The sequence below is a fragment of the Lygodium microphyllum genome, chromosome 28 (assembly GCF_053477565.2).
Source record: "Lygodium microphyllum isolate KBCC chromosome 28, Lygodium_microphyllum_v1.1.10, whole genome shotgun sequence".
NCBI classification, from domain to species: domain Eukaryota; kingdom Viridiplantae; phylum Streptophyta; class Polypodiopsida; order Schizaeales; family Lygodiaceae; genus Lygodium; species Lygodium microphyllum.
This window is the reverse complement of record NC_141162.1, coordinates 110,452,408-110,478,492: the sequence shown is the minus strand read 5'-3', so window position 1 is coordinate 110,478,492 and position 26,085 is coordinate 110,452,408. Positions and strand designations below refer to the sequence as shown.

Sequence of the window (26,085 nt, the reverse complement as noted above, 5' to 3'; positions counted from 1 at the left end):
AGAAGGCCCTCGCCACTGTTTTCTTTTTATTTTAAGAAGGAAATATCTTCTCAAAGCCAAAGATGTGAGTTGTCCATGCAGTCAAGTGCCTATATCATGCCCATAGGATACAATGGGATGTTGGTGCATGCAACTTCAGCTCAAAGAAGCAAAACTTTCTAGGCTTTGAGTTTTTGTAAAGTCTTTGCCCCATGCTCATTCACAAGCCTTTGAGTGGCTTGGTTTAGCCTTTGAGCCATGCTCAACATATATCATTGAGTATGTGGCAAAACACTTACTTTATTCCAGCCTTTTCAGGAACCTATTGTATGTTTTGAAGCTGGATAAACTTTAGCTACTTTAGCTAAGCTCTTAGACAAGCCTGACTATGCTCCAAGGTGTTTGTTGCAATAGCAAGGTGTTCAACGTCAAAAATCTCTACTTTAACTCATGTGTGAGAGCTATTTAAGCCTGATGGCATTGGATTTTATTGGCTTCTATCAAATAAAAAGACTCAGTCTTGAACTGTTCGTACAACCTCCCTTCTCTCTCTTGAAATGACCATCCATCTGTGTTATTAACGATGGTATTATTAATGACGATAAAGGATGTGACACCCTTGTATCATCATACATTGCAAACCATAACTCTTACTTATCCTTCCAGTTAGACTGCCCCAAACCCCCCCCCCCCCCCAAAAAAAAAAAATAATAATAATAAATTTAAAAAACACGATATGAAACCAGAAGTAATAAAGCAGAAATTGGTTGCATGTCTCACCTGTACATATTTGTTGACTAAAGGCATCAGCTTAGAGTAATATTTTGTCTTGTAATCTTTGTTCTTTTCCACATCATACAGAGGGTTAAGATCCCTGAAAAGTCAGCACGTCAAAGAACTGCAGCTGATCATCACCACAATCATCCCCATATTACATATAGTAGCTTAGCCAATGTTGACAATGCACTTAGCTGAAAGCCTCAATCATTGATCAATTTTAAGCTGTTGTTTGCTAAATTGCTCAGTCCAAATCATCATCCACCTTAATAAACATTATGACTAGCACTCAGTATATTACTGTTAATATATCCAAATCACCAGTCAACTTAATACGTATTTGACTAGCACTCGATATATTAAAATCAACAAACATGCCCTCATTTCATTGTTCTGACACCTTCTTACAGGATAATTTGATTTGTGTTGTAAGACACTTTTACCATTAATACAGGAATTTGTGGTCTCTTGCTATTTTTATTTGGTTTCCCAATCACTCACCATTTCTCTTCACTGAGATTGCCAAATGCTCAAGCATGTTGCATGACCCTGGTGGTTTTATGAAGTAATCCCTGAAACTAGGCTACACACTGCACCACTTTTCAATAGCAATCTCTTTGCCAGTTCTATGGCTAGAATTATGCATGTCAACACAACTGTGTTTCAGTGCTCCAATGAATTCTAGCACTATTATTCATGTGATTGCAAAACTTTTATCACGCCTCTTCACACAATTTTAGGGTCATTTTGAATATTAGAGACATGTTCACACATATATCATTAGAGCAAAAATACTTTGGAACATAGTTGGGGTTGGTGCAATGCATAACATCAGTTTACTGTAGGGTAGTATTAGAGCACATGAAGACTCGCTCACAATAGAATGATATGCTTGGTGCTGGTAGAAAAAAAGTCAGCACAAAAGATTGGCAAGTCAAGTTCTGGTCTTGGGAATATGGCCATGTTTAGGACCTGCAATAAACCAAAATGTAAAAACCATCAAAATATTGAGGTGATACCACAACCAACAACACAGATTAGGAGACAAGTTTATATTCGCAAGCACCTAATATTGGTGGTCTGATATTTTAGGCTTTCTGACAGCAACACACCAAAGAAAAACAGCTGAGAGGTTCGGAACTGTAGAGTGCCTCATTATGTGCAGAACTACCAAAGACGATCAGTCATATGATCCTCTAGTCTCTTCCAAGATGGGAGGTTGTCAGTAAAGAAACCTATGTTGTAGAGGCAGGAGCCTTTAAGAGTACAAACCTCCAACACAAACATGTTCCCTGATGCACTGATGTTCGAGATTGGAATCCACCTAGCTCCATTTAAAAATTATGTGGTCCTTAGCTTGGACCCTTTTTGCAATTTATTTATGTGGGCATTTTCAACATTTTAGGTCAGCCAGATTTTACTGCATGCAAGTCGCCCAGTTGTGCTTCTTCTACTTACACAGTAGGCTGCCTGCAATCGTACTTTTGGTTCTCATTTTCATTAGTGTTTTGGCCTAAAGAGCTAGCATGGGATCTTTCTTGGAACATCCACCTAGGATCCAACCTGCACATGAGATACGACACAAGCTATATCCATGAACAAATAGGAACTAGACACTAGAGTCACCTCCCAACCATAGAGCCAAACGGGCTCTCTCCTAAGCTTAGGAGCTAGCAGCACCCCAAATCATGACCATGTCAACAAGAGCTTGTATCCCATACCCCCAGCCCACACCATCCCAAAGTATGGATGCATTGGCCAAGGGCCAAGAGCCCAAGAGAGGTGATCATGCAATGAATGTGCACACTAGAACCATGTCCGAGGATGTACTGTTTCTACCTCATCTTGACCATGTTCATCTTCTTTTGACTATCCCCTCTCTGTTAGATAGCGAGCTTCTAGGAGATTATGATCCTAGCCCTTCCACTCCGGTGTTGAGGGAATAAAATTCAAGACATTATGTTAAATAAATTGCAATGCATTTTGGCCTAATTTAACTCCACAAAACAGCCCCAAAAAGAATTATTTAAATAAAAATGTATTTTATTTTGTGGTATGACAAATGCTCAAAATCCTTGTATAAAAGGACATGTTGTGCAAAATCCCATCACTCTATCATCATTCCTATCCTCCTCATCTTTCATCATCTTCTCCATCGTCTTTCTTCTCCACCAACTATTGCCTCTATCACTAGCCTTCCATTCAAAGAAGGGTAGTAAACCCTTGATTTACGAAATACTACTGCAAACAAATTTTACACCAATAAATAAAATTCTGCACTTCACCAAACAAAAGAGACAATCCCCAACACCGATTGGCCTCAAAGCATGGTGCTCCTTGTGGTATTTCTTTAAGATTTATTCCAAAAATCCAAGAGTATAACAATGAAAGGCCAAATCTCTAAAAATCAGGAGACCAAACCCAAAATTCGAAACCCCTCCAAATTCGTTCAACTAAAATTTCCCCAATTCCAACAAATCGAGGCACAATCTCCCACGTATTTCTTATGAATTTTTGTCAGAAAATTGTTTTGTTAATACAAGTAGTTGTAATGGTTGCTCCATGAATAAAACCGTGTTTGGCCCACGTGACCTTTTAAAGGTCATATGTTATATTCATGGCCAAGAAGTTACATGTTTGTTCGATAATGGCTCTACTTACAATTTCCCTTTTTCTTGATTGGTGCAAAAATTGCAGCTCCGCAAGATACTGGCTGACTAAGCTTATCGTATTCGTTATGTGGAGGGCCCTACTCTCGTTCGCTAGGATCAAATAATGCTAAGTTTGGATCTTTCAATCCAACAGTACTACGAGTCTCACAACTTCCCAATAAGAGCCTTGACCGTGTCAATGTCAATCTTGGCATGCCATGGTTTTTTTATAGCTATTCCTTATTGTACATTGACTATAAAACTCATATGCTATATTTTGAACTTAAAGCTTGTTACTATGTGATTGAGGGTTGTTTATCCTCTCAAAATGTAATTGAATTTTCTTAAATAATAATGTTGATGTGAATTCAAACGTGAGTAAATATTTGGATCCCATTCTACACAAGCACATTGATGTCTTTCCATTCGAACTACCCAACAAACTTCCGCTGTCTCACAATATATTGGATAATAGGATAAAGACATTGCGCAATAGCTATTCCCGTCTCTCGAGAACCTTCTAGGCTTAGCCCAAAAGAGGAGCACCAAATAGCTAGGTAACTTTACGATTACCTAGCAAGGGGTTTTTCTCCATGGGGTGCATCTATCCTTTTCACTAAAAAGAAGGATGGCACGATACACTCTTCTGTTGATTACAAAGGTCTTGATAAGGTGACCATCAAGAACAAATATCCCTTACCTCAAACAAAATGCCCTAAAGATAGACTTTGCAGTGCACGATATTTCATGAAGATAAACCTTAGGTCCAATTACCATTAGATACAAATAGCTTCAAAGGATATCCTAAAAACTATGTTTCAAATGAAATATAAATACTATCAATTTTTTGTCATGCCTTTTGAGTTAACTAATGCTCTTGCAACTTTCCAACAAATGATAAATGATTTGTTTCATCTCTATCGCAGAGTGGATTGTCATTTTCCTCACAAACATACTTATTTGCAGTATGTCATTAGAGAAGCATGTGAATCATTTGTGTATCGTCTTATGTCTCTTAAGACGAGAATAATTGTTTGCAAAACTATGCAAGTGCAAATTCTTCATATGGAGTTGTTGAAGTAAGTAAAATCCTTTTTAGGTTTTATCATTTTTTTGAAAGTTCATAAAGGCCTCTACTCATGTTGTTGAACCTTTGGCACAAGGGTATCCGAAGCAAAAAAAAAAACCACATTAGTCTGCTAGTTGTTTGGGCTAGTAAGCTCAATCAATATTTTCAATAGCTAGTACCTCTACACCGAAATTGCAGATTATTAATCCCAATAAACCTTTTGATGTTCATACAGATAGGAGGTTTATGCTATAGGTGGTGTCCTTTATTAACACGCTAACTCCTTGCATTTCAAAGCCGTAAACTCACAAATGTCCAAACACGTTACACCACCTGAGAGAAGCAATTACTGGCAATCAAAATTATTCGCAGTCATCCATGCGTTTAAAATATAGCATCATTATTTCTATGGTGCCCGGTTCATTATTTGAACTAATCACCATTCGTTAACATACCTTTGTGATCAGCCCAATCTCCATAGTGGAGCTTATGCGAGAATTCAACTTTGAGATTCATTATCGAAAGAGCACAACTAATATAGTTGCCGATGCCCTCAGTCGGATTCTTAAGTTGATGCCCTATACAGCCACAGAGAGAAGCAAACCCCATCACCCACGCCCAGCTGATCCATGCCCAACTGGTCCACGCCCAGCTGATCCATGCCCAACTGGTCCACGCCCTCGCAAGAGGCATCATCTGCAAACACAAAGAATACTACACTATCACTGGGATACCCTACCTGGCCCCTTCACCCTCTGTATGCTAGATAGATCCATGAGAAATTTCTTGGGATAAGAGTACCTCTTGAGCAGTTCCATATTATTCTAGCTTAGATATCATTCTGTACTCATCAGCTACATAGTGTTCAGTATTTATTTTCCATTTAATAAGTCATAGCATTAGATGACAGCCATTTGGAACATGGGAAATTTCCTAACTTTTCAGATGTGACATTTCGGTCTCATAGGCCAATTTTGCCTTTTGTAGACATTAATATAACTTTCTTTCTTTCTTTCTTTCTTTCTTTCAGCGTGTTGCCAAAATGATCTTCATTTTGGTAAGATTTGACAACTAGTTCAAACAAGACCTAGTAGCCTAGGAAGCTTTGGTTGTCTGAATGCCCGAATGCTAGCTGCTAAGAAAAAGATGGCGGAAAAGTATTCCATTCATAATGGATTACTTTTTAAACAAGGCAAAGTGTGTGTGTGTAATCATCAAGATATCCACAAGAAAATTTTGTAGGAGTGCCATGATGCGCCGAGCACTAGACAACGTGGCATACACTGGACTTTGGCCTTAGTGACTCACTATTTTTATTGGCTACACATCAAGACTATCCTTTACAAGTTCCTGATAAAAAGTGGAATAGCATTTCTATGGATTTTGTCGTAGGATTATCATGTACGATTATCGAGGTCATGATGCAATCTAGGTTGTGGTCAACCAATTGACGAAAATGGCTCAATTCATTCCCACAAGGACAACAATGAAAAACCATGAGTTGGCTGGTCTCTTTGTCAAGCAGCTTTACAAACTTTTATGGTTTCGGTGCTTGCGCGCAACAAAAGAGGAATAGGAACATGGAGAGAAAAGGAGAAGAGAGAAGATAGCAAGAATGAAAGAGAAATTTGCATTGAATCTGGAAAGAATGCTAAGTCCCTGCACGCAACCAAAAGCATCGATGAGGGCACCAAATCAAGCTGGAAAATAATAACAACATCAAAAACCATGATGGAGACAAAGAGAGTGTGCAACCAAAAGCCCAAACCAAAGACAAAGAAGAATGCCGAGCTCAAAGCATACACCTACAAAAGAGGAGAAAGAATGATCTGCCCCAAGTGTCCACCAGCTATAAATAGCCAAAATGCTCCTAAACTGGCCGACCAGCCAGCATGCCACTAAATGTGACAATCGGCCAATAAAATTTGGCTAACCAGCGCTGGCCAGCCATGCTAACCTAGCACTCAATAAATGGTGACAGGGGATGGTAAGGCACATCACAACTCGAAGGAACTGCACATGGCAAGTGATTGGGAAAACCAAGAAATGCACATCTAAACTAACTGAGAAAGAAAATGCATGCTCTAAATAGAGATGTCTCCTCTCAAAGCACATGACATACATGTCAAAGCTCCTAATGTCCCCATCTAACTCAGACTAAAGATCACGTGCAAGAGATGACAACACATGACAAACATGGCTGCCAATAGTTTGCCCAATGAAATACCTAGTGACCAAGATTCTAAGTTCATTGGCCATTTCTGACAAATGGTTTTTCAAAAACTAGAAGCAAGTTTATCCGTGAAGCATCTTGAGACTAACCGATCAACTAACAGGACAAATCAAACTATGGAGGATATGTCGCATGCACATGCCTTCTATAGACAGTTTGATTGGGAGCATTACCTTCCTTGGATTAAGTTTGCTTAAAACAATGCTAAGCATTCAACTACTAGTTATAGCTCATTTATTCTTGTGTACACCTATGAGCCAAAACCACTAATTGTTGTCAAGCTTAAGGGGATAAAAATGCAATCCAAGTCAACTTTCTACACGATATGTAAGAGATATTGAAGACTGCAGGAAAAAGCATTAAAAAGGCCCAAGATCGTGCCACATTTTATGCTAACCAACATCATATTCCTTGAGAGCTCTAACCTCCAAGAGGGCATGTTGGTTTACCTTAAAGTCCTCAAGGACTCTAATTTGACATTTATCAACAAATGCTTAAATTATATTTCAGGTATTGTAGTCCTTTTTGGATTACTAAGAAGATAAGTAGTGTATCTTACAAGCTCAATTTACTATTGAAAATCCGAGTCTACCCTATGTTTCGCTTTAGTAGTTTGAAAGAACAATTGGGACAAGCTAAACTGATTTTTCCGATTGAGGAAGTCATGCAACTCGAGGACATTTCTCAATATATTCTGCTCAAACCCGAATTGGTTCTTAACCTTAGGATTGAAGGTCTCATTGAGACATTTACCCTGAGTATGTAGTCAAGTGGAAAAGTCTCCCAATGGCCGAGGCTACTTGGGAAATGATATATTCATTGAAGAGTCGTTTGCTCCACTTTGTCCTTAAGGATATTGCTAGGGGAAAAGTGTTATATCCTTGGACATCTGGATGGGTGCTAGAAGCATTGCTCACAGTGGTTATGAAGTGACTTAGTGCCTATGCACCAAGTACACTTTGAGGTTAGAGCAAGCGAGTCCTATTTATAGGATTCAAAGCTTATTGTGCACATCCAATGTGATTACCACTCTTGGACTCTTGGCCCATTAGCGAACACATCCGTACACCGAGATGGTGTGGGTTGGTAGTATGGGATGCCAATCCTTGGGATGTGCTCATGACCCGAAGTGCTGCTAGCTCCCAAGCTTTTAGCTCTATGGCTAGGAGGTGAGTCTGATGTTCAATCCTTGATATTTGTGAATGTGGCTTGTATCGTATCTTGTGTGCAAGTTGGATCCTAGGGGGAGATTTCAGTACCCAAGTCATGTCAAAAGATGACATATCAACGAGACAATAGGGTTTGCGGGGAAAAACACGAAGTGAACTCGGCAAACATGGAGAAGAGAAGAGAAGAGAGAAGAAACTCTGATGAATGGAATGATGAAGTCCCGAATCATGGAGTGAATGTGATACAAGGGAACAAGGGTGTCGTAGCACAAGGAAAATGATGAAGACAGCCATGAACCACGAACCGCAATGTCCTCCTAAAGGGGTGTGAGGATAGTGGAGAGGCTGGAGAGGAGGTGACTGACTGAATGAATCAACCATGTAGAATGAGTGAGAGAGTGACTTATAAATAGTTACAACCAGTCTAGGATGGAGCCCCTTTTTGGGGCTGCAAACCCTAAACGCAAAACGGAAAAACGCAAAAACGCAATCTGCAGGTGAAGGGTTTCGCAACACCCCCTCTCAGGCCCAAAAAGGGGAACAAGAGAAGAGTGAGGTGGAGATGCAATGCTACATGCTAAAGAATGCTCATGCAGCAGGTGCCACTTGGACAATGTTCCTCGTGGGGAAATTGTTCACTTGCCCAAGCGCCCTAGTACAAAGATGATGAAAACATGCAATGCATAGGAGGAATGTTGGACTTTGTGTGGTGCCAAGATCCATAAGGATATGCCCGTACTCAATCTCGGGAGATGGCTCCATGCTAGCCAAGTGACCAAGGCAAGAAGATGTAGAGGACCCCTAAGATCCAAGATTTCCACTGGAAAGGGAACCTGCAGTAAAGACCAGTAGACAGAGTGAACTGGAGAACCCAAAACACAACCTCGGGAGAGAAGCCACTAGCTCCGTGCATCCATGCTGGAAGGAATACGAAGGCCTCATCACCAAGTCACGGCTGAACCTCCGAGGTCCTGATCTAAGTGGTACCTAAAGATCTTGGGTATCAATAGAAGAGATGACTGGTCAAAGACAGCCATCCCAAGAAAGTAGAGGATAGGTGAAGAGCTTCATGTGGAGTAGGTTCCCCCTCTGAGGTGGGAGGTGGAGGGGCCCCCGCTAAAGAAGAAGAATAAGTAGATGCCCCCTCTGAGGGCAAAGAAATAACATCCCCCTCTAAATCCCTCTCTGAAGTAGATAGGGAATCCAAAAACTCATGGATCACGAACTCCGAAATGTCTGATGAGGAAGGAAGTGCCGTCGGTCGTGCCGAAGAAGGTGTCTGGGGTGCCGAAGAGCTCCCAAAGGTAGCCTCTCGAACCTGAGTAGTGGAGGGTGGGAAAGGGTAGGGCTCAGAATGAGCAAGAGGTGGGCAATAGTCGCTGTCTCTCAGTGGAGCGGGCTGGGTAGCTGAAGAAGAGGAAGGAGTCGAGCAACCACTGTCTCTCAAAGGAGCAGACTGACGAGGAGACAGTATCAAACAATCATTGTCTCTCGATGGAGCGGACTGTAGATCCGTAGGTTGTGGAAGCCACTGTACCTAAAAATAAGTGGGAGAAGACTGCCGCTAGCATTGCGATGATCTCTAGAAGGTTGTAGCGCCAATCGATCCTCCATGTGCTCGAAAGGACTTAGTGCGCATCTGATGCGTCTTATTGCCTTGAGCATAGTACTCTGATAGCTGATACAGAACAATCTTTGTGGCCCAGAAAGGAGAGGTGGCACAAGGAGCGCCTAGTGGAAGACGCATATACTCCAGGGGGGTGGGGAGCAAAGGTCGAAGTCAGCAAGCATCGGTGGTGTGTCTGGTCATGCCACAGTAGGAGCATCCAGTAGTCTGGTCATCTGTTGGTAAAGAAGCCATGGATACCAGTGTGCCTTGTTGAAGAAGAAAGAGGTCAGCCACCATGAACCACGAACTGCAATGTCTGCCTCAAGGGGTGTAAGGGCAGTATGAAGCATGAACTGCAATGTCCGCCTCAAGGGGTGGGAGGGCAATGGAAGGGCTGGAAGTGAACTACCAGTGGAAGGAGGACGTAACCAGTAGTAAGAGAGGCAGTAGATCTACACAAGAACATCAGTCTCCTAGCTGGAATCAGCTCCAAATTGCGTAAAGAGGGCTGGAAATCAAGCGCCAACAACTGATGGAGATAGCAAGGGACAGCTCAAACTGCAATGTCCTCCGTGAAAGGGGTGTGGGCAGCAAGCTGAAAATACATAAAACCTGCAAAAACGAGATGTTGATGCAGCAGAAGAAGAAGAGAAGGGGATGTTAAACCCATCACCGGTCTTTGCCTTCACTGGAGTGGAGGATCTTCACTGCTAGGTGACCAGATCCAGCTTTGATACCATGTCAAAAGATGACGTACCAGCGAGATAGTAGGGTTTGCGGGGAAGAACACGGAGTGAACTCGACAAACATGGAGAAGAAAAGAGAAGAGAAAAGAAACTCTGATGAATGGAATGATGAAGTTCTGAATCATGGAGTGGGTGTGATACAAGGGAACAAGGGTGCCATAGCACAAGGAAGATGATGAAGACAACCACGAACCACAAACCGCAATGTTCTCCTGAAGGGGTGTGAGGGTAATGGAGAGGCTAGAGAGAAGAGGTGACGGACTGAATGAATCAGCCGTGTAGAATGAGTGAGAGAGTGGCCTATAAATAGGCACAGTCAATCTAGGATGGCGCCCCTTTTTGGGGCTGCAAACCCTAAACGCAAACCCAAAACACAAAAATGCAAACTGCGGGTGAAGGGTTTCTCAACAAGTCCGAGACACTCAAATGGGTAGCCATGTACTAACAAGGGGTAGCCCTCATATGTAGGCAATTCCATAAAATAGTAGTGGGGAGCAGCGACAAGTTTCATTGACAATATAGTTTGTGGGTAGTCCACATGCATGGTGTTTCATGCAATGCCGTAGTGTGCCTACACAACCTAAGAGAAATCACGAACATGAATTGGAGAAGGAGAGTTTGGTTTAAACATAAATAAACCTTCAAAAATAATTATTATTTTAACTACCCATCTCATGCACTATCATTCTCACCATCCGCCCATTTCCTGCTGCCTCTCTACTCAAGTCATCATGGCCTCACAAGAAGCTTTACCATATAAGAATGATGCTACTAGCACACATGGATGTTGCTCTTATGAACACTCCAAATTCCATACCCCTACATGCACTATATCCCAAACACCATTTTTCTAAAGCTCCCAAAAAGTGCCACCTCATATATATGTGCATTCAATGAAGATGTATTTTGTAGCATATCACTATGGACCATGTTCATTTGGATGCTTGATTTGCGCCAACTTATAACCAGCAAAGTGAATGACATCTTCTCATTTGAACATATTGCAAATCACAAGAAGGCTATGTATGATGGGCAAGCTGTGGCCTAGGCACAAAACCTAAACTACAACGTCAAGTATTCGGCACCATTGTGTGACCATAGCACCAAATTGGTTATCTCAAGAAATACTTTTTCAATGGACATAAGAAAAACGGATTAGATAAATAAATGTGACTATTTGAGAACGTAAAATCCTTGGGCCTACAAACAAATGATAAATATGGTAGCATGGAACCCCCTAATTCATTTCAAGATATCTCAAAAGCCTACACAAAGTCGCTTGATTGGATATTTATCTTATAAATTATCCTTTTGCAAGCGACACATGATAGTCATAGATCCGTCACTATGATTCCAAGGAGTAAGATGGGACAAGTAGAGGCATGATGCTTTACCATTTACTTGACCAGGTACTTCCTTGGAAACAAACATTATCTATGTTCCATCAAAGCAAGACCTCAAAATTCATTACTTTTGATCCTAGAGATTTGCATAAATTAATACATACAAATGTTTGAATCGTCAACATCATGGCACCTCATTTGGCCCACATGATTTTCTTTTCTCTAAGGTCTCTGAAAAAATATTTGGCTGACCCATAAAGGCTTTAGCTGCCAAGGCGTCGACTTGCTATATTTCATTACTTTCCTTCTATGAAAACTTGTGCAAAACTTCTAACCGCTTTTTGCAAACCATGACTATTTGTGCAACACTTCTAACAGCTTTTGCAAACCATGACTATTTGGTCTATTATGTCGAGAGTTTGAGCATATAGCTCAAATAGCCCTAATAACCATGAGTACTTGGTCTATCTAGCACGTGACTTGGAACTTCGATTTCTATAGAACAAATGATCGTTCTTCGAATTTACTTTAAAGTTATACACACTTGAACTGTGAGAATGCACAACAGAAGAGGAAACATGAACTTGAAGAGACAAAGAAAGAGAGAGACTACAATGAAAGAAAAAAATCTACACCGAACTCTAAAAAGGATGCTGCATACAAGGAGAACTTATCACTCCTTGCTTATGGCCCAAGGCATCAATGAGGGCACCGGATCATGTCAAAGGTGGTGCAGCAATGGAAGCGTAAACATAAGTTGTAATTAACTGTTGAAACACAAGACAAAAGAGAAAGGGAAAAAAGAACACAATACAAATAATAACTCAGATGTATGCTCGGAAAATGGAATCCATATATTAGACACAAGACTGTCACATACAACAGTGAGTCACTGGCTACGTGGGCACCAGCACCGGCTCCTCTCTGCACGCGAACTCCAAGTGTGGTGAACTAACCAACTGAGGAGGAGCCTAGAATAAATACGCACAAAAAATGCCATAAAATATGTCAGGTCGGCCAGCAATAAATGCCCAATATGACCATAAAATGACACAATAAAAAATGCCTAAATAACCTAAATAATGTACCCAAGTCTCTGTAGCTCAAACTCACACATGAGCTGACATATCTGCTAACACCCTCTCTTGGATCATGGGTGATCTGATACAATACAATGGTACAATGAGAATGAATCATAAACCATACAACATAGAACCACCAAGTAGAACCATGGATACGCAAGCAATGGGTAATCAAGCTACCACCAAGGTGCCTCAAAGAGAACCTGATGTCAATGTTGATCGTACCAGCTCCGAAAAATAGAGAAGATCATAGTAGCTCTCCATGTCTGTCAACAATGCCGCTGATGTAGCACACGTGACCATCCTGTCACCAATGCCACAACACATAAATACCATGGATCCCCTCCTTTGGTCAAACTGCCAAAGTGTCCCCTCATGTGAGCTCCAGACGAAAGCCAGCCCATCATGAACCTAGATGTCAATCCTAGCTCTAGGATTTGTACCTGCCAAACTTCGGTTGATGCGTCAAGGACGTCCCTCTCTAGATCCTGTGCATCTGTATAGAAATATAGATGAGGCACGGCTGCCTCATCTCACCACCCTCTTACACTCCCTCTCTCGCACTAGAGAGTCCTGAGGGATGACCTCATCACAACCACTAGAAAGCAACTGAGGAAGGGGCCACAAAGCCCTTCCCATGATTCGAAGAAGAGGATTCCGTCCACGCCTTGGACTTCGCCTTGGCCGGAGGATATGAGTCTGAATCTAAGACAAATGATGACTCGTCGGAGGAGTCCGCATACCGCTTTGTCTTCTACTCCTTTTTCTTCTTGGAAGCCACTAACTCTTTGCAGTCCTTCCACAAGTGGCCCTTCTTGCCATAGTGATAGCACTGGGCCTTTGACTTCTTCATCTTCAAACCCCTCTCTAAAGCTGCAAGAGCCTCACCTGAACCTCCATAATGTGACAGAAGTCGCCCCTGTAGTCGCAAAGTCGCCTCATGCTCAAGTAGCATCAAGGACATATGAAGAAAACTGACAAGAGTTGTAGATGTCTGAGCCCATAAAGCATTCGCCACTCCATCAAACTCCTGAGGAAGCCTATAGAGTACCATACCAACAAAATGTGCCTTTGATAGGGCATAGTGCAAGGCTAGTCCTGGATTTGGATAACTCGAAGTAGGAATGATTGAATCGTATCTTTGGTTTCAAACTTCAGTGGCTAGAGGTAGCCATAGAGAGTAACAGGCCCTCATGGTGGAAGGAGCCTCATACATCAACTGCAACTTCCACCATATGTCTGAAGCTGTCCTGCAGGAGGTGACCGCCGGTAGGACTTCTTTGGAAATACACCGAAGTAAGGCCGAATAAGCACGGGCATCATCCAAATCCCATGTAAGCACTATTTCCTCATGGTTGTCTTCATCAAAATCAGCTAGAACTGAAAAAACCTATTGGGGGCGTGCAAGATCTCCGCCAACCACGTACCATAACTGCTTCTGGATAAACCAGGCCTTCATTACCGCACTCCACATGTAATAATTAAGTCCATGGAGCTTGTCATCAATAGATGTGCATGGAGGAGCCATCTGTAGAGATTTAGAAGAGAAGTAGAGAAGAGAAGGTATTTGGAGAGGGAACACAGCCAAAACATAAGCACATATTGCAAAAACCAAGAGTTCACATACAGTATAACCCAAAATCTGACCAAAAGAAGACAAAAGCTACTACAAAAAGTAAAAAAATCAATCAAAAACTACCAAAAATAGTAAAAACGGCCTGAAGGTACAGTCGCCCAACCAAGAAGGAGGCAAGAACTCCAAAACGCAGGCTAAGTACTGCCAAATAGGCTGAAAAACTGTCCCAGCATCCTGAAAACTGAAAACGCAGGCAGCAGAGGGGCAATAAGCGATGGCAAATTTGTAGAAAACGCAAGTAAAACAGGTCGCCTGTATGGAGCAACAGTCACCTAATCAACAAGGGTGAAAACAGTCCTGAAATCAGTAAGAAAACACAGTAGGAGCACAAATCCTAAAATCTGATACCATGTCAAAAATGGTGCAGTAATGGAAGCGTAAACATAAGCTGTAATTAACTGCTAAAACACAAGACAAAAGAGAAAGGGAAAGAAAGAATACAATACAAATGAGAACTCAGATGTATGCTCGGGAAATGGAATGCCTATATCAAACGCGAGACCGTCGCATACAACAGTGAGTCACTCACTACGTGGGCACCAGCACCGGCTCCTCTCTCCACGGGAACTCCAAGTGGTGAACTGACCAACTGAAGAGGAGGAGTCTAGAATAAATAGGCACAAATAATGCCATAAAATATGTGAGGTCGGCCGGCAATAAATGCAATAAATGTCCATAAAATGACACAATAAAAAATGCCTAAATAACCTAAATAATGTGCCCAAGCCTCTGCAGCTCAGACTCGCACATGGGCTGACATATCTACTAACAGATCAGCAGGCAATGATGGAACACAACACCGAAAGACAGAGGAGATTCCCAAACATTGGAGTGTACTTAAACCTGCAAAGGAAAACCTATGAAATCGCTGAAATGAATGAGCGGCCAAATGGAAGCAAGTTAGAAATAGCCATAAACACTGGAAACTGGCAGATTGCAACCTAGGGAGTGCTGTAAATGTCAGCCAACCTGATAAGCATCAATAAAATAATCATAAAATGCTGTCACAATCAGAAAATGCTGATCCTTCCATCTGGCTAGTGTAAACGCAACCTCCTGGCCCACAAAAAACAAATGCAATGGGCTGGAAAATAACTCAGCCAATGTAGACACACCTAAAACCCAGCTGAAAAAGAAATGTGCGCTCTAGAAATAGCTATCTCCTCCGTCAAAACTAATGACAAATTGAATGTCAAAGCTCCTAATGTCCCCATCCAATTCAAATTGAGGCTCATAGGTAGGAGGTGAATCTGTGTGACAAACACAATTGCTAACACCCCCTCTCAAATCTTGGATGTGGCTTAAGGCCAAAGAAGACGGAATGGATCCAAGGGTGACACAAGAAATGCTGAAGTTAATGAAGTTCATTGGTCACTCCATCAATGAAGAAGCTCCTCACGATCCTGTGAATCCTCCTCTAAATAAAAGGAGCTAGGGAACCCACAACCACATCACCGATATGATGCCCCTTTGAAAGGAAAGTGAGGTACGAGGGAACCACCAAAGGAGATTGTTGAGAGGGGCAGAGGGTGATGGGATGGAACTTGTGGGATAGAAGGTGCACAATTGGGAATGGGAGGCTTTAGAAGGCTATCTCGAGGATCCTGTACAACTAAAGGGGAATGAAGCCTACAAAGATCTCTCTCTTGCCAACATGTTGCTAAAATGACTTCTATAGAAGAATCCTCAATAAAAATGGCCTACTCGGTAAAGACAACCCAAGTACTTGTCTAAAGTGGATGCAATGATGGAAGCGTGGAAAGATGTTGTAATAGATTGCTCAACACAAGAAACAAGGAAAAGAGAAACACTCCAAAGAAAAGAACACTGCACAAAGAACTTAGAAGCAAAGAGATGCTCGGGAAATGGAATCCATATACCAAGATATGAGATAGTACAAACCCAATGTGAGTCACAAACTATCAAGGCACCAGCAGTGGCTCCCTCTCTCCACCAGAACCTAAGGAGGTGATTGATACAATGTGGAGGAGGGAGTGGCCAAAATATATAGGTCAAATCTAAGCCATAAATTATGTCAAGTCGGCTAGCAATAAATGTTGGTTGACCAATAATAAATGCCTCAAACACCATAAAAATGATAAATATAAAATGCCTAAAATATCTAAATGTGCCTACCCCTCTCTGGAATGCACAAACTCACACATGAGCTAACATATCCACTAACATCCTCTCTCACATCATGGGTGATCTGGTACAATATAGTGATACAATGATAAGAACCCATCAAATTCCATACAACAATAACCGCCAAAAGAGAATCATGGATATCTAGGTGGAGAGTAGCCAACCCACCACCATATGCCTCGAAGAGAATCTGATATCAATGTCCATCGTACCAGCTCTTAAAAATAGAGAAGAATCATAGCAACTCTCAATATCTCTCAAACAATGTCTTGCAATAGCATACAAGACCATCCTATCAAAAATGCCTCTGACCATATGTGACCATGGATTCTCTGCCTTTGGCCGGACTGCCAAAGTGTCCCTTCATGTGAGCACAAGACTAGGAGCCAACATAGTTGTCTCCATACGATCCGTACAGTACAATACAATATGTATTATATGATTTCGCACAAAAAAATAGGGCACTTTTGGCCACACTCCCCCAACCTTCTTTCTTTCCAGCATCAATCTTCCACACACCCCTCTACCAGGGTAGGAGCTAGGGACAAAGATGGCTTTCTACCGCGAGCATTTCCTTCATACTACAGATGATGGATTTATTGCTTGCCCGAGATACATGGACACCCACCTTTCCCATGGGATCAGATGTACTATTGGCCAGTTGCGCACCTCTTCACATTAGCTAGAGATTGAGACTAGCAGATATAGATCCATCCCATCAAAGGAGCGCATATGCCAGATATGCCAATTAGAGCCAAAGACAGAGGAGCATTATATCTGCCGTTGCCTAGCGTATTATGAGGTCCGTGGTCGTTTCCACTATCTTTTTAGAGACGGATTTGGACCACTATCCTGAATCATGGATTTTGCCGATCAGCAATGCCTTGGCCTCTTTCTTCTTGAGATACAACGGCTTCTGCCTCAGGAGTACAGCTGCTCGAGGATACCAAGACCCTTCACAGAGGTAGCTCACAAACTTCTTTGCAAAGGAGACTCAGAAAACTTCAATACAATTACAGCCACAGTCCACACGAGAGCCTCTCTCACCGCCACAATCCACACACAGACAAGGAGTACTGATTGATCGAGCCGTTCAGCTTAGCCGATCCAGAAGTCCTAGGCCTCAACACAAACACCGGCGACACCTTCATAGGCGGATACAAGGGATTATTGCTCAGGCTAGAGCTAGGCCCTCCATACCCAAATGAGATTGTACCATTTGGGGCTCATTGTTACTAGATAGAGATCTATGTTTTACACATAGCCATAGTTAGTTTCCTTTCTTATTTTGCTTTGTGCTACATATTTTGCCCAGACAATTGTACCATCATACACATGATTGTAACTCATAGTCTCATAGGTCATTTTGGCCTTTTGTAGACATTAATATATCATTTCATTTCTCGTGAATAAGTGTATATTAATATTGAAATATTTACATCCGGCCTTCAAACAAACCAAACAGAAAGGATCTCACATTTTTTACATCAGACCACTAAGTCAGCAAAGAAAAAAACACAAATACAACTAAAAGTCTACCACAACTCTAACAATCTAACACAGAAATGTAACTCAGAAAGGACAGCTGGAGTGGAGCGAACAATATCTAGCCAGGGAGCAGCAATGTCAGGAAGGACCAAATCAACTGAGACCATAGAGGAGATCTGCCATAACACTAAACCACGAACACGGGCCATATGACCATGGATATCCGATACTGAATCAAAAATCTCTCTCTCTCTCTCTCTCTCTCTCTCTCTCTCTCTCTCTCTCTCTCTCTCTCTCTCTCTCTCTCTCTCTCTCTCGTAAAAGGTAATTGTATTAATTACGAAAAAAAAGTACAAGTTTACATGATTACAAGATACACGATGGCTCTAAGCCAAAGTGCGTAAACTGTCAATACAAAACCAGGAAAGAGTTACACAAGTCATGGCAAAGACGCAAAGGAAATTGCCATATGCCAGGGAAGTAAGTCTTCCCGAGGGAGCAAGTCAGAGTACCAAATGAGATCTATCTGCCAAAGCAAGAGGCCTTTAAGCCTGGCAATGTATCCCAGAACATTAGAGGCCGAATCAAAAAGAAAGGCATTCTGAGTGGTCCAATTGTGCCACCATCCCCAGTATCTAAGAAAGTGGAACAAGATCTTCATATGCAGCTAAGCCGGTGTGGGGTATTTTGGGCGTACAAAAACCCAATCGAAAGGGCTTAGTGAGACACCAACCACAGATCGCCAAACCGCTGACAAAACCAACCAGATCTTCTTTGCGAGAGGGCAAGAAATAAATCGATGGCGGGCCGATTCCACAGTAGTAGTGCAGAAGAAACAATTGCCGTTAGAGATTCGACACTTGGAAAGGGCCGAGGCAAAAGGAAGACCACCAATCATTACCCTCCAAAGAAAGACCTTGCATTTGAAAGGTGTCTTGTTCAACCAGGCCTCCATCACAGTTGCCTTCCACCATGACTGAGATTTCCGCAACCCCCATACAGTATTAGCTTTAGTAACCAGCCATTGATGATCTTTAATCAGAAGATGGTACACCTGGTTAGCTGAGGCCTTTTCCAAATTCAACCGACCTGCAAGGACCCAGTCCTGCCAAGGACGATCCACAGCAAGGGCAGGAAAGGGTTGCCTGCTTTGGAGCACTAACAAAAGTTGTTCCCACAAATCATGGTATCCGCGAGGGATTCTAAAAAGCCTCCTGGCAGTACGAAACGATATGAAGACATTACGACTGGCAAGGGTGGCATCTGCAACTGAAGCCAAACCCAAACAGGCCATGCCGTTAAATTTTGGTCTGAGCTCATGTTTGCCTTCCCATGAAAGTAATCTCGAGGCTGCCAACAATTCCAGTTGAAAAGAGTTAGTATGTAAGCATTCCTCCGCTGGATGCCAACGCGCCTTCTAGAGAACCAATTGCCAAGAACCGACCAAATGAACAAGCAGGGATGAGGAAGGACTCGAAAACCGAGAGTCTGCGTTAACAATATGCCACCAGGAGCTTCGAATTTGTGTATTACCATGCAAAAGCCCGCAATCCTCAAGAAAAAAACGGGCTATAACGGCCCACGGGTGACGCTCCACACACATGGCACAAAAAAGAGACCAACGAAGTGCGAGCATATGAGTTTCGGCATCCAAAATAGCCCCACGACCCAGGCGTTTGGGGATACATGTATGTGACCACGAAATCCACGAAATACCTGCATGTAATGAATCCTTCTTCCATAACATGAAACAAATGGGCCGAGTGAGAGCATTCAAAGTAGGAGTCCAAGGCAGCAATGGTAAGAAATATGTGAGCATTGGCAGCATAACTATCTGAGCCACTTTGAGGCGAAGATGGAAGGGCCAGGCTTGCGACTTCCAATACAGAAACTTAGCTGCTAGTTTCTGTGAAATCCACTAAAATAGTTGTTTTGGCCGAACATCAACACCCAAAGGGTACCCAAGATGCCTGACAATGGAACCACGGGGAACCACCTGTCTCTGCCAGCCCAATGACTGTAAATCGGACTCTGTGCAACTGAGAATGGCTGATTTGAAAGCATTGATACGAAGACCATAAGCATGGCCAAAGAGCGTCCAAACATCTAATGCCTTGCGAATATTGTCCTTGTCCACACGCAAAATCATAAAGCTGTCATCAGCCAAAGATTGATTAATGAAGTGCTGACCAAAAGGAAGAGACAATCCGGCCAACTGAGTAGACACTGCCATGGAAGATAACATCGAAAGAACTGGACGAGTCGCCAGGGCAAAGAAGAGAGGACTCAAAGGGCAGCCCTGTCTCACAGAGCATGCAAGGACAAAGGGCTCTGTAGCACCACCATTTAGCATCACTCGCGAAGAAGCCGCAGCACTAATGGTGTAGATCAAGCGGGACATCCGAGTACCAAAGCCCATAGTAGACATAAGTTCTGCAATGAACGACCAGTCTAAATAGTCAAAAGCCTTTTCCAGATCCAATTGAATTAAGACCACTTTCTGACTAGAGTGCCTTGCATAGTCAATAGCCATCTGTACATTTAAGATATTATGCAGAATATTGCGGCCCTTAATGAAACCATATTGAAGAGGATGCACAATGGCCGGAAGATGCTTGTGGAGCCCATTCACCAGCACTTTCAAAAATATTTTATACATCGAATCCACCAAAGAAATTGGTCTCCAATGTTGCAACATCAACAGCGAAGGAACCTTTGGAAGCACTTTGATAAGACCTTCTTTCCAGGCAGAAGGCATGAACCCTGTTTCCCAAACCTACTGAAACATAGCCGTCAATGGCTTCACCAGTTGGGTAGCAGAACTCTCAAAGAATTCACTGGTGAGACCATCCCAGCTAAGACTTTTATCCTTAGGCAGGCGTAACAAAACCTCCATAACCTCCTCCTCACAAATATCTATCTCCAAAGCAGTTTGCATATCCAGTGGAACTTGATGTCGGACCAGATCATAGAAGACTGAACGTGCATGCGAAACCTGGTTAGAGGGTGCTTGAGAAGAACCAAGAAGATCTAGAAAATAATTCCGGCACATATTGACAATAGTCTGAGGGTCAGTGACCATTCGACCTTCTGAATTCTGGAGTCTAGTCATATTTTCTCGAGCAGGAAAGGCATGCAGAGCGCGAAAGAACTTATGAGTTTGACAAGCACTATCTTGCAAATTCTCAGTCAAATTTTGCAATTTGGCCTGCTGATAAGATTTGAACTGAAACTCTTTAATAAGCTGAGCCAAACGCATCGCCAGTGACAGTAGAAATTCATCATCTGGAGTGTCCACCAGCAGGGAACGAACCAAAGCCAGTAAGTCCTCTGCTGCGTGTCGACGCCGCCAACAAAGAGAGGCATGGTGGATCCCATTCTGCCGAGCAACCCGCTGCACATTTGAGAGCAATCGTTCAAAGGAAGCAGTACCCTCAGTGGCGAAGTCCAATAAAAATCTATCAATCAATTGCTACATATAGCCCCGAAAGATTGAGTGCTTCAAATAAGACGAGTTGAAACGTAAAGGGAGTCTATCCAGCAATTGCATAAAAGGAGCAATAGGTTGTGCAAGTATCTCAAGCTCGAGAGGAAAATGGTCCGACAAGGCATATTGCTGCAAGACTGTCATTTCTAGCTTCTCAGGAAGAAAATCATCATCCTGCATAATGTACATTCGGTCCAACCGCGACCATGTAGTTGCATACTGCGCCGAATGGAAAGTAAACCCTGTAGAAGAAGGGTGCAGCCAAGACCATAGATCTTGCTTAAGTACCGCAAGCGCAAACGCATTCCACACCCGGCTTTCCGGCGCATCCATCACCGAATGCTCTGAAGTGGACTGTGAAGAATCAACACACATATTAAAATCCCCCATCAAAAAACCCCGTCTGCCAAGTGACAAGGAGGTCTTCAAAGAATTCCAAAGATCCCGACGGGATAAAGGGTCATTTGAAGCATAAAGGCCCAGCAACCATAAGATCTCTCCTTCAAATAAGACTTCAACTACCACAAAGCGGCCATGTACATCATTTTTAATAAGAACAGGCTGATATTTCTCATGTACAATCATAAGCACACCAGAATAATGCCTTGCGTGTGTCCCTGCATAAAACAAGCGAAACCCATGGCAATCCACAACTTTTCTTGCTTCACCATGACTCTTGCGCTCAACTGCACACAAGACATCCCACTGATTCTCATGCAATACGGTCCACATGGCATGTTGCTTATGGCGAGAACAAATGCCGCGCACATTCCACATGGCTATATTCATGTGTATTCAAAAAGAAAATCAAGAGTGAGGCGCCGCTTGCCTCGATTTAACCTTTTCTGCTAGAATGTCAAGGACAACCTCATCCAAAAAATCAGCTAACATGGCAAAAGAGTTCTGACGGCCAGCTTTGGAGGTAGACGGAATATCCACTGTCTTGGGGAGGGAACGGGGATAACGACGATCCCATGGTGTAATCACATTCCCTCTAGTATCAAAAGCCAGCTTAGCGGATGGGGCTTTTGGACCGTCTATATATACTTTCCTATTAGACTGATTACGGGGAGCAAAAGGAACCATAGTACGCACAGCGTGCTCTGAAGACAACATTTCTTTCCTGCGCATATACATGCGCATGGAATCTTGTGAAAGATTAGGCCCAGTATCCGCCAGGCCAGCATCAAACTTTTTACCTTTTTTGGGATGCGCCTCTACCCAGTCATTGCCACGGGAATCCAATTCCGAAACAGGTTGTTTACCTTTATTCAAAACTTTAGGTGGCTGGGTTGCATCCTGTGATGGCACATCAAGCACCATGTCTTCCATAGGTAGCACAGCATGCTCATCATCTGAAGACGGTTGCTTCTCTAGGCATACGGCCATAAAATGCCCCAATTTTCCACAAGAAAAATTATGACCTGCAAAGTTGCCCCATTTCAAACGAAAGTGCAAAGGATGCATGCCAGAGCAATTAATACGAAGCCATGCAGACCTTTTCCTAGCAGTATTCCATAACATACACAAACGGTTACGATTCATTCCCTTAGGCTCGAGGGGACCAGAACAGTTCCCACAACGGCCATGGCATCCTTTAACAAAGGCCAATAGACAGCCGGGCAATTTTCCACTTCAACCCACACCGGGCATTCGCGTTAAAGCAGGCGCTGAAAGTCTGCCATAGGGTGCCATGGCACAACATGGACCAAACGGCGATCAAAGAACAATGGCAATTTGGATAGGAGATCAGTCCGCTGCTTCTCCGATTTCAACAGCACCTCGTAGAAGCCTCTGGGCCCAACAAAAATCTCCTCAACACACTCTCCTTGTAGTAAATGGTGCAGCCACTGGCAAATATGGGATAGCACTAGGATCCTACCAGTGAAGAAGAGTATAACAGCACGGTCATAAAACACCAAAAAAGAGCACAATACATTTTTCGGATCCACCATGGCTTCCAGAACATCTTCAGATCCAGAGTCAGAAAAAGCTTCATGATTATGTTGGACATAATCACCAAGCAGAGTGTTGGCAAACTCCAACAAATGCTACCAGTCAATATCCTGAGAATCCAAAAAATCAGAGGCAACCTGCGCATAAGAGCGTTCCTAATGACTCATTGTCTCTTCCGAAGCATGCTTGGAGCGTTTGCCCGCAGGCTGAAAGTCAAGACCAGGAGGCATCTCCTCTGTGCAAGGAACCATATCCTCTGGTTCCTTTGTATCAAAATCCGGACCAAGGGCTGCCACCGTTTGGTCGAGAAAAGCCATATCCAGACCAGCCATGCTTCTCTCCTGTCTCTCTTTTTTTTCGTAAATCTCTCTCTCTCTCTCTCTCTCTCTCTCTCTCTCTCTCTCTCTCTCTCTCTCTCTCTCTCTCTCTCTCTTTTTTTCGTAAAAGGCAATTGTATTAATTACGAAAAAAATACAAGATTACTTGATTACAAGATACATGATGACACAAAGCCATCATGTGAAGAGGTTCTCTCTCTCTTTCTCTCTCTCTTTTTCCTGGTTACAAGAAACACGAGGGCCCTAGGCCAACGTGTGGGGAATCCCCGTAGTAATGCACTAAAAAGGTTACACCAATCATGGCAACGACCCAGAGGCAATTGCCATATGCCACGGATGCAAATCCTCCCAAGGGAGCAAGTCGGAGTGTCGGATGAGATCTAGCTGCCAATGCAAGAGCCCTTTAAGCCTGGCTATATGTCGCGGTACATTAGAGGCCGAATCAAAGAGAAAAGCATTGCGCGTGGTCCAAATGTGCCAGCATCCCCAATATCTGAAAAAGTGAAATAAGATCTTCACATGCAACTGTGGCGGTGTGGGATACTTCGGGCGCACAAAAACCCAGTCGAAAGGAGTTAGCGAGGACCCCACCACCGCGCGCCAAATGTGCCACAAGAGTGACCAGATATTCTTGGCGAGCGGGCAAGAAATAAAACGATGTCGGGCCGATTCCGCCGGTGTGGTACAGAAGAAACAATTGCCATTTGAGATGCGACGCTTGGCAAGGGCCGAGGCCAGAGGAAGACCACCAATCATCACCCGCCAAAGAAAGACCTTGCATTTGAAAGGTGTCTTATTTAGCCAGCCCTCGATCAGCGTTTTCTGCCACCATGACAGCGATTTCCGCAGTCCCCAAACAGTATTAGCTTTCTCACCCAGCCATTGGTGATCTTGAATGAGAAGATGATACACCTGATTAGTAGAGGCCTTTTCCAGACCCAGCCGGCCTGCAAGGTCCCAGTCCTGCCAAGGGCGATCCACAGCCAGGGCAGGAAAGGGTTGCCTACCCTGAAGCTCCGACGAAAGCTTTTCCCATAAATCACGGTATCCACGCGGGATCTTGAAGAGTCGCCTAGCAGTCCGAAACGATATGAGGACATTGCGAGTGGCAAGGGTAGCATCCGCAACCGACATCACACCTAAATGGGCCATGCGGTTAAATCTTGGTCTGAGCTGATATTTATCTTCCCATGAAAGGAGTCTCGAAACTGCCAACAATTCCAGCTGAAAGGAGTTAGTCTGCATGCGGTCCCCTACTGGGTGCCAACGGGCCTTTTGGAGCACCACTTTCCAAGAGCCGACCAAGTGCAGTAACAAAGAGGAAGAGGGACTGGAAAAACAAGAGTCAGCATTAAGGACATGCCACCAGGAGGCCCGAAGCCGTGTGTTACCATGGCGGAGCCCGCTGTCCTCAAGAAAATAACGGGCTATGATGGTCCACGGGTAATGATCCAGACACATGGCACGAAAAAGGGACCAACGGAGAGCTAGCATATGAGTTTGTGCATCCAAAATAGCTCCACCACCCAGGCGCTTAGGGGTACATGCATGTGACCATGAAATCCAGGAAATGCCTGCCTGCAGTGAATCCTTCTTCCATAGCATGAAACGGATGGGATGAGTGAGAGCCTTCAAAGTAGTAGGCGTCCATGGCAACAAAGGCAGGAAATACGTTAGCATTTGTAGCATGATTGTCTGGGCCACTTTGAGGCGGACATGGAATGGCCACGCTTGCGACTTCCAATACATAAACTTCGCCTCCAGTTTTTGTGAAATCCACTCCAGCAGGTCTTTTGGCCGTACATCCACCCCCAATGGGTATCCAAGATGCCTGACAATGGAGCCACGGGAAACCACCTGGCCTTGCCAGCCTAATGACTGTAAATCAGGCTCCGTACAACTGAGAATGGCTGACTTCAAGGCATTGATGCGAAGCCCAGAGGCCTGACCAAATAGTGTCCAAACATCTAATGCCCTTCGAATGTTGTCCCTGTCCGCCTGCAAAATCATAAAGGTGTCATCAGCCAAAGATTGGCTAACGAAGTGCTGACCCAACGGAAGAGACAGCCCGGCCAGCTGAGCAGAGGCTGCCATGGAGGATAACATTGAAAGGACCGGGTGAGTCGCCAGGGCAAAGAAGAGAGGGCTCAAAGGACAACCCTGTCTGACCGAGCGTGCAAGGACAAATGGCTCTGTAACCCCACCATTAAGCATAACTCTGGAGGAGGCCGCAGCACTAATGGTGTAGATCAATCGGGACATCCGGGTACCAAAGCCCATAGCAGACATGAGATCTGCAATGGAAGACCAGTCCACATAATCAAACGCCTTTTCCAAGTCCAATTGAATCAATACCACTTCCTGACCGGAGTGCCGC

The 26,085-nt window shown here is 43.5% G+C and overlaps 1 protein-coding gene across 2 annotated transcripts in view; it reads right to left on the bottom strand.

The window, feature by feature from the left end:
• The window catches only part of HY2 (phytochromobilin:ferredoxin oxidoreductase, chloroplast / phytochromobilin synthase (HY2)), a 78,441-nt gene that overhangs the window by 14,763 nt on the left and 37,593 nt on the right, over positions 1-26,085 (bottom strand). For both annotated transcript variants that reach the window (XM_087670191.1, XM_087670192.1), the window contains exons 3-4: positions 1,634-1,728; positions 760-853 (exon numbers count right to left, since the gene is read on the bottom strand). In XM_087670191.1, coding sequence (XP_087526317.1) covers positions 760-853; positions 1,634-1,728 — 189 coding nt within the window. The remainder of the gene's footprint in view (positions 1-759; positions 854-1,633; positions 1,729-26,085) is intronic.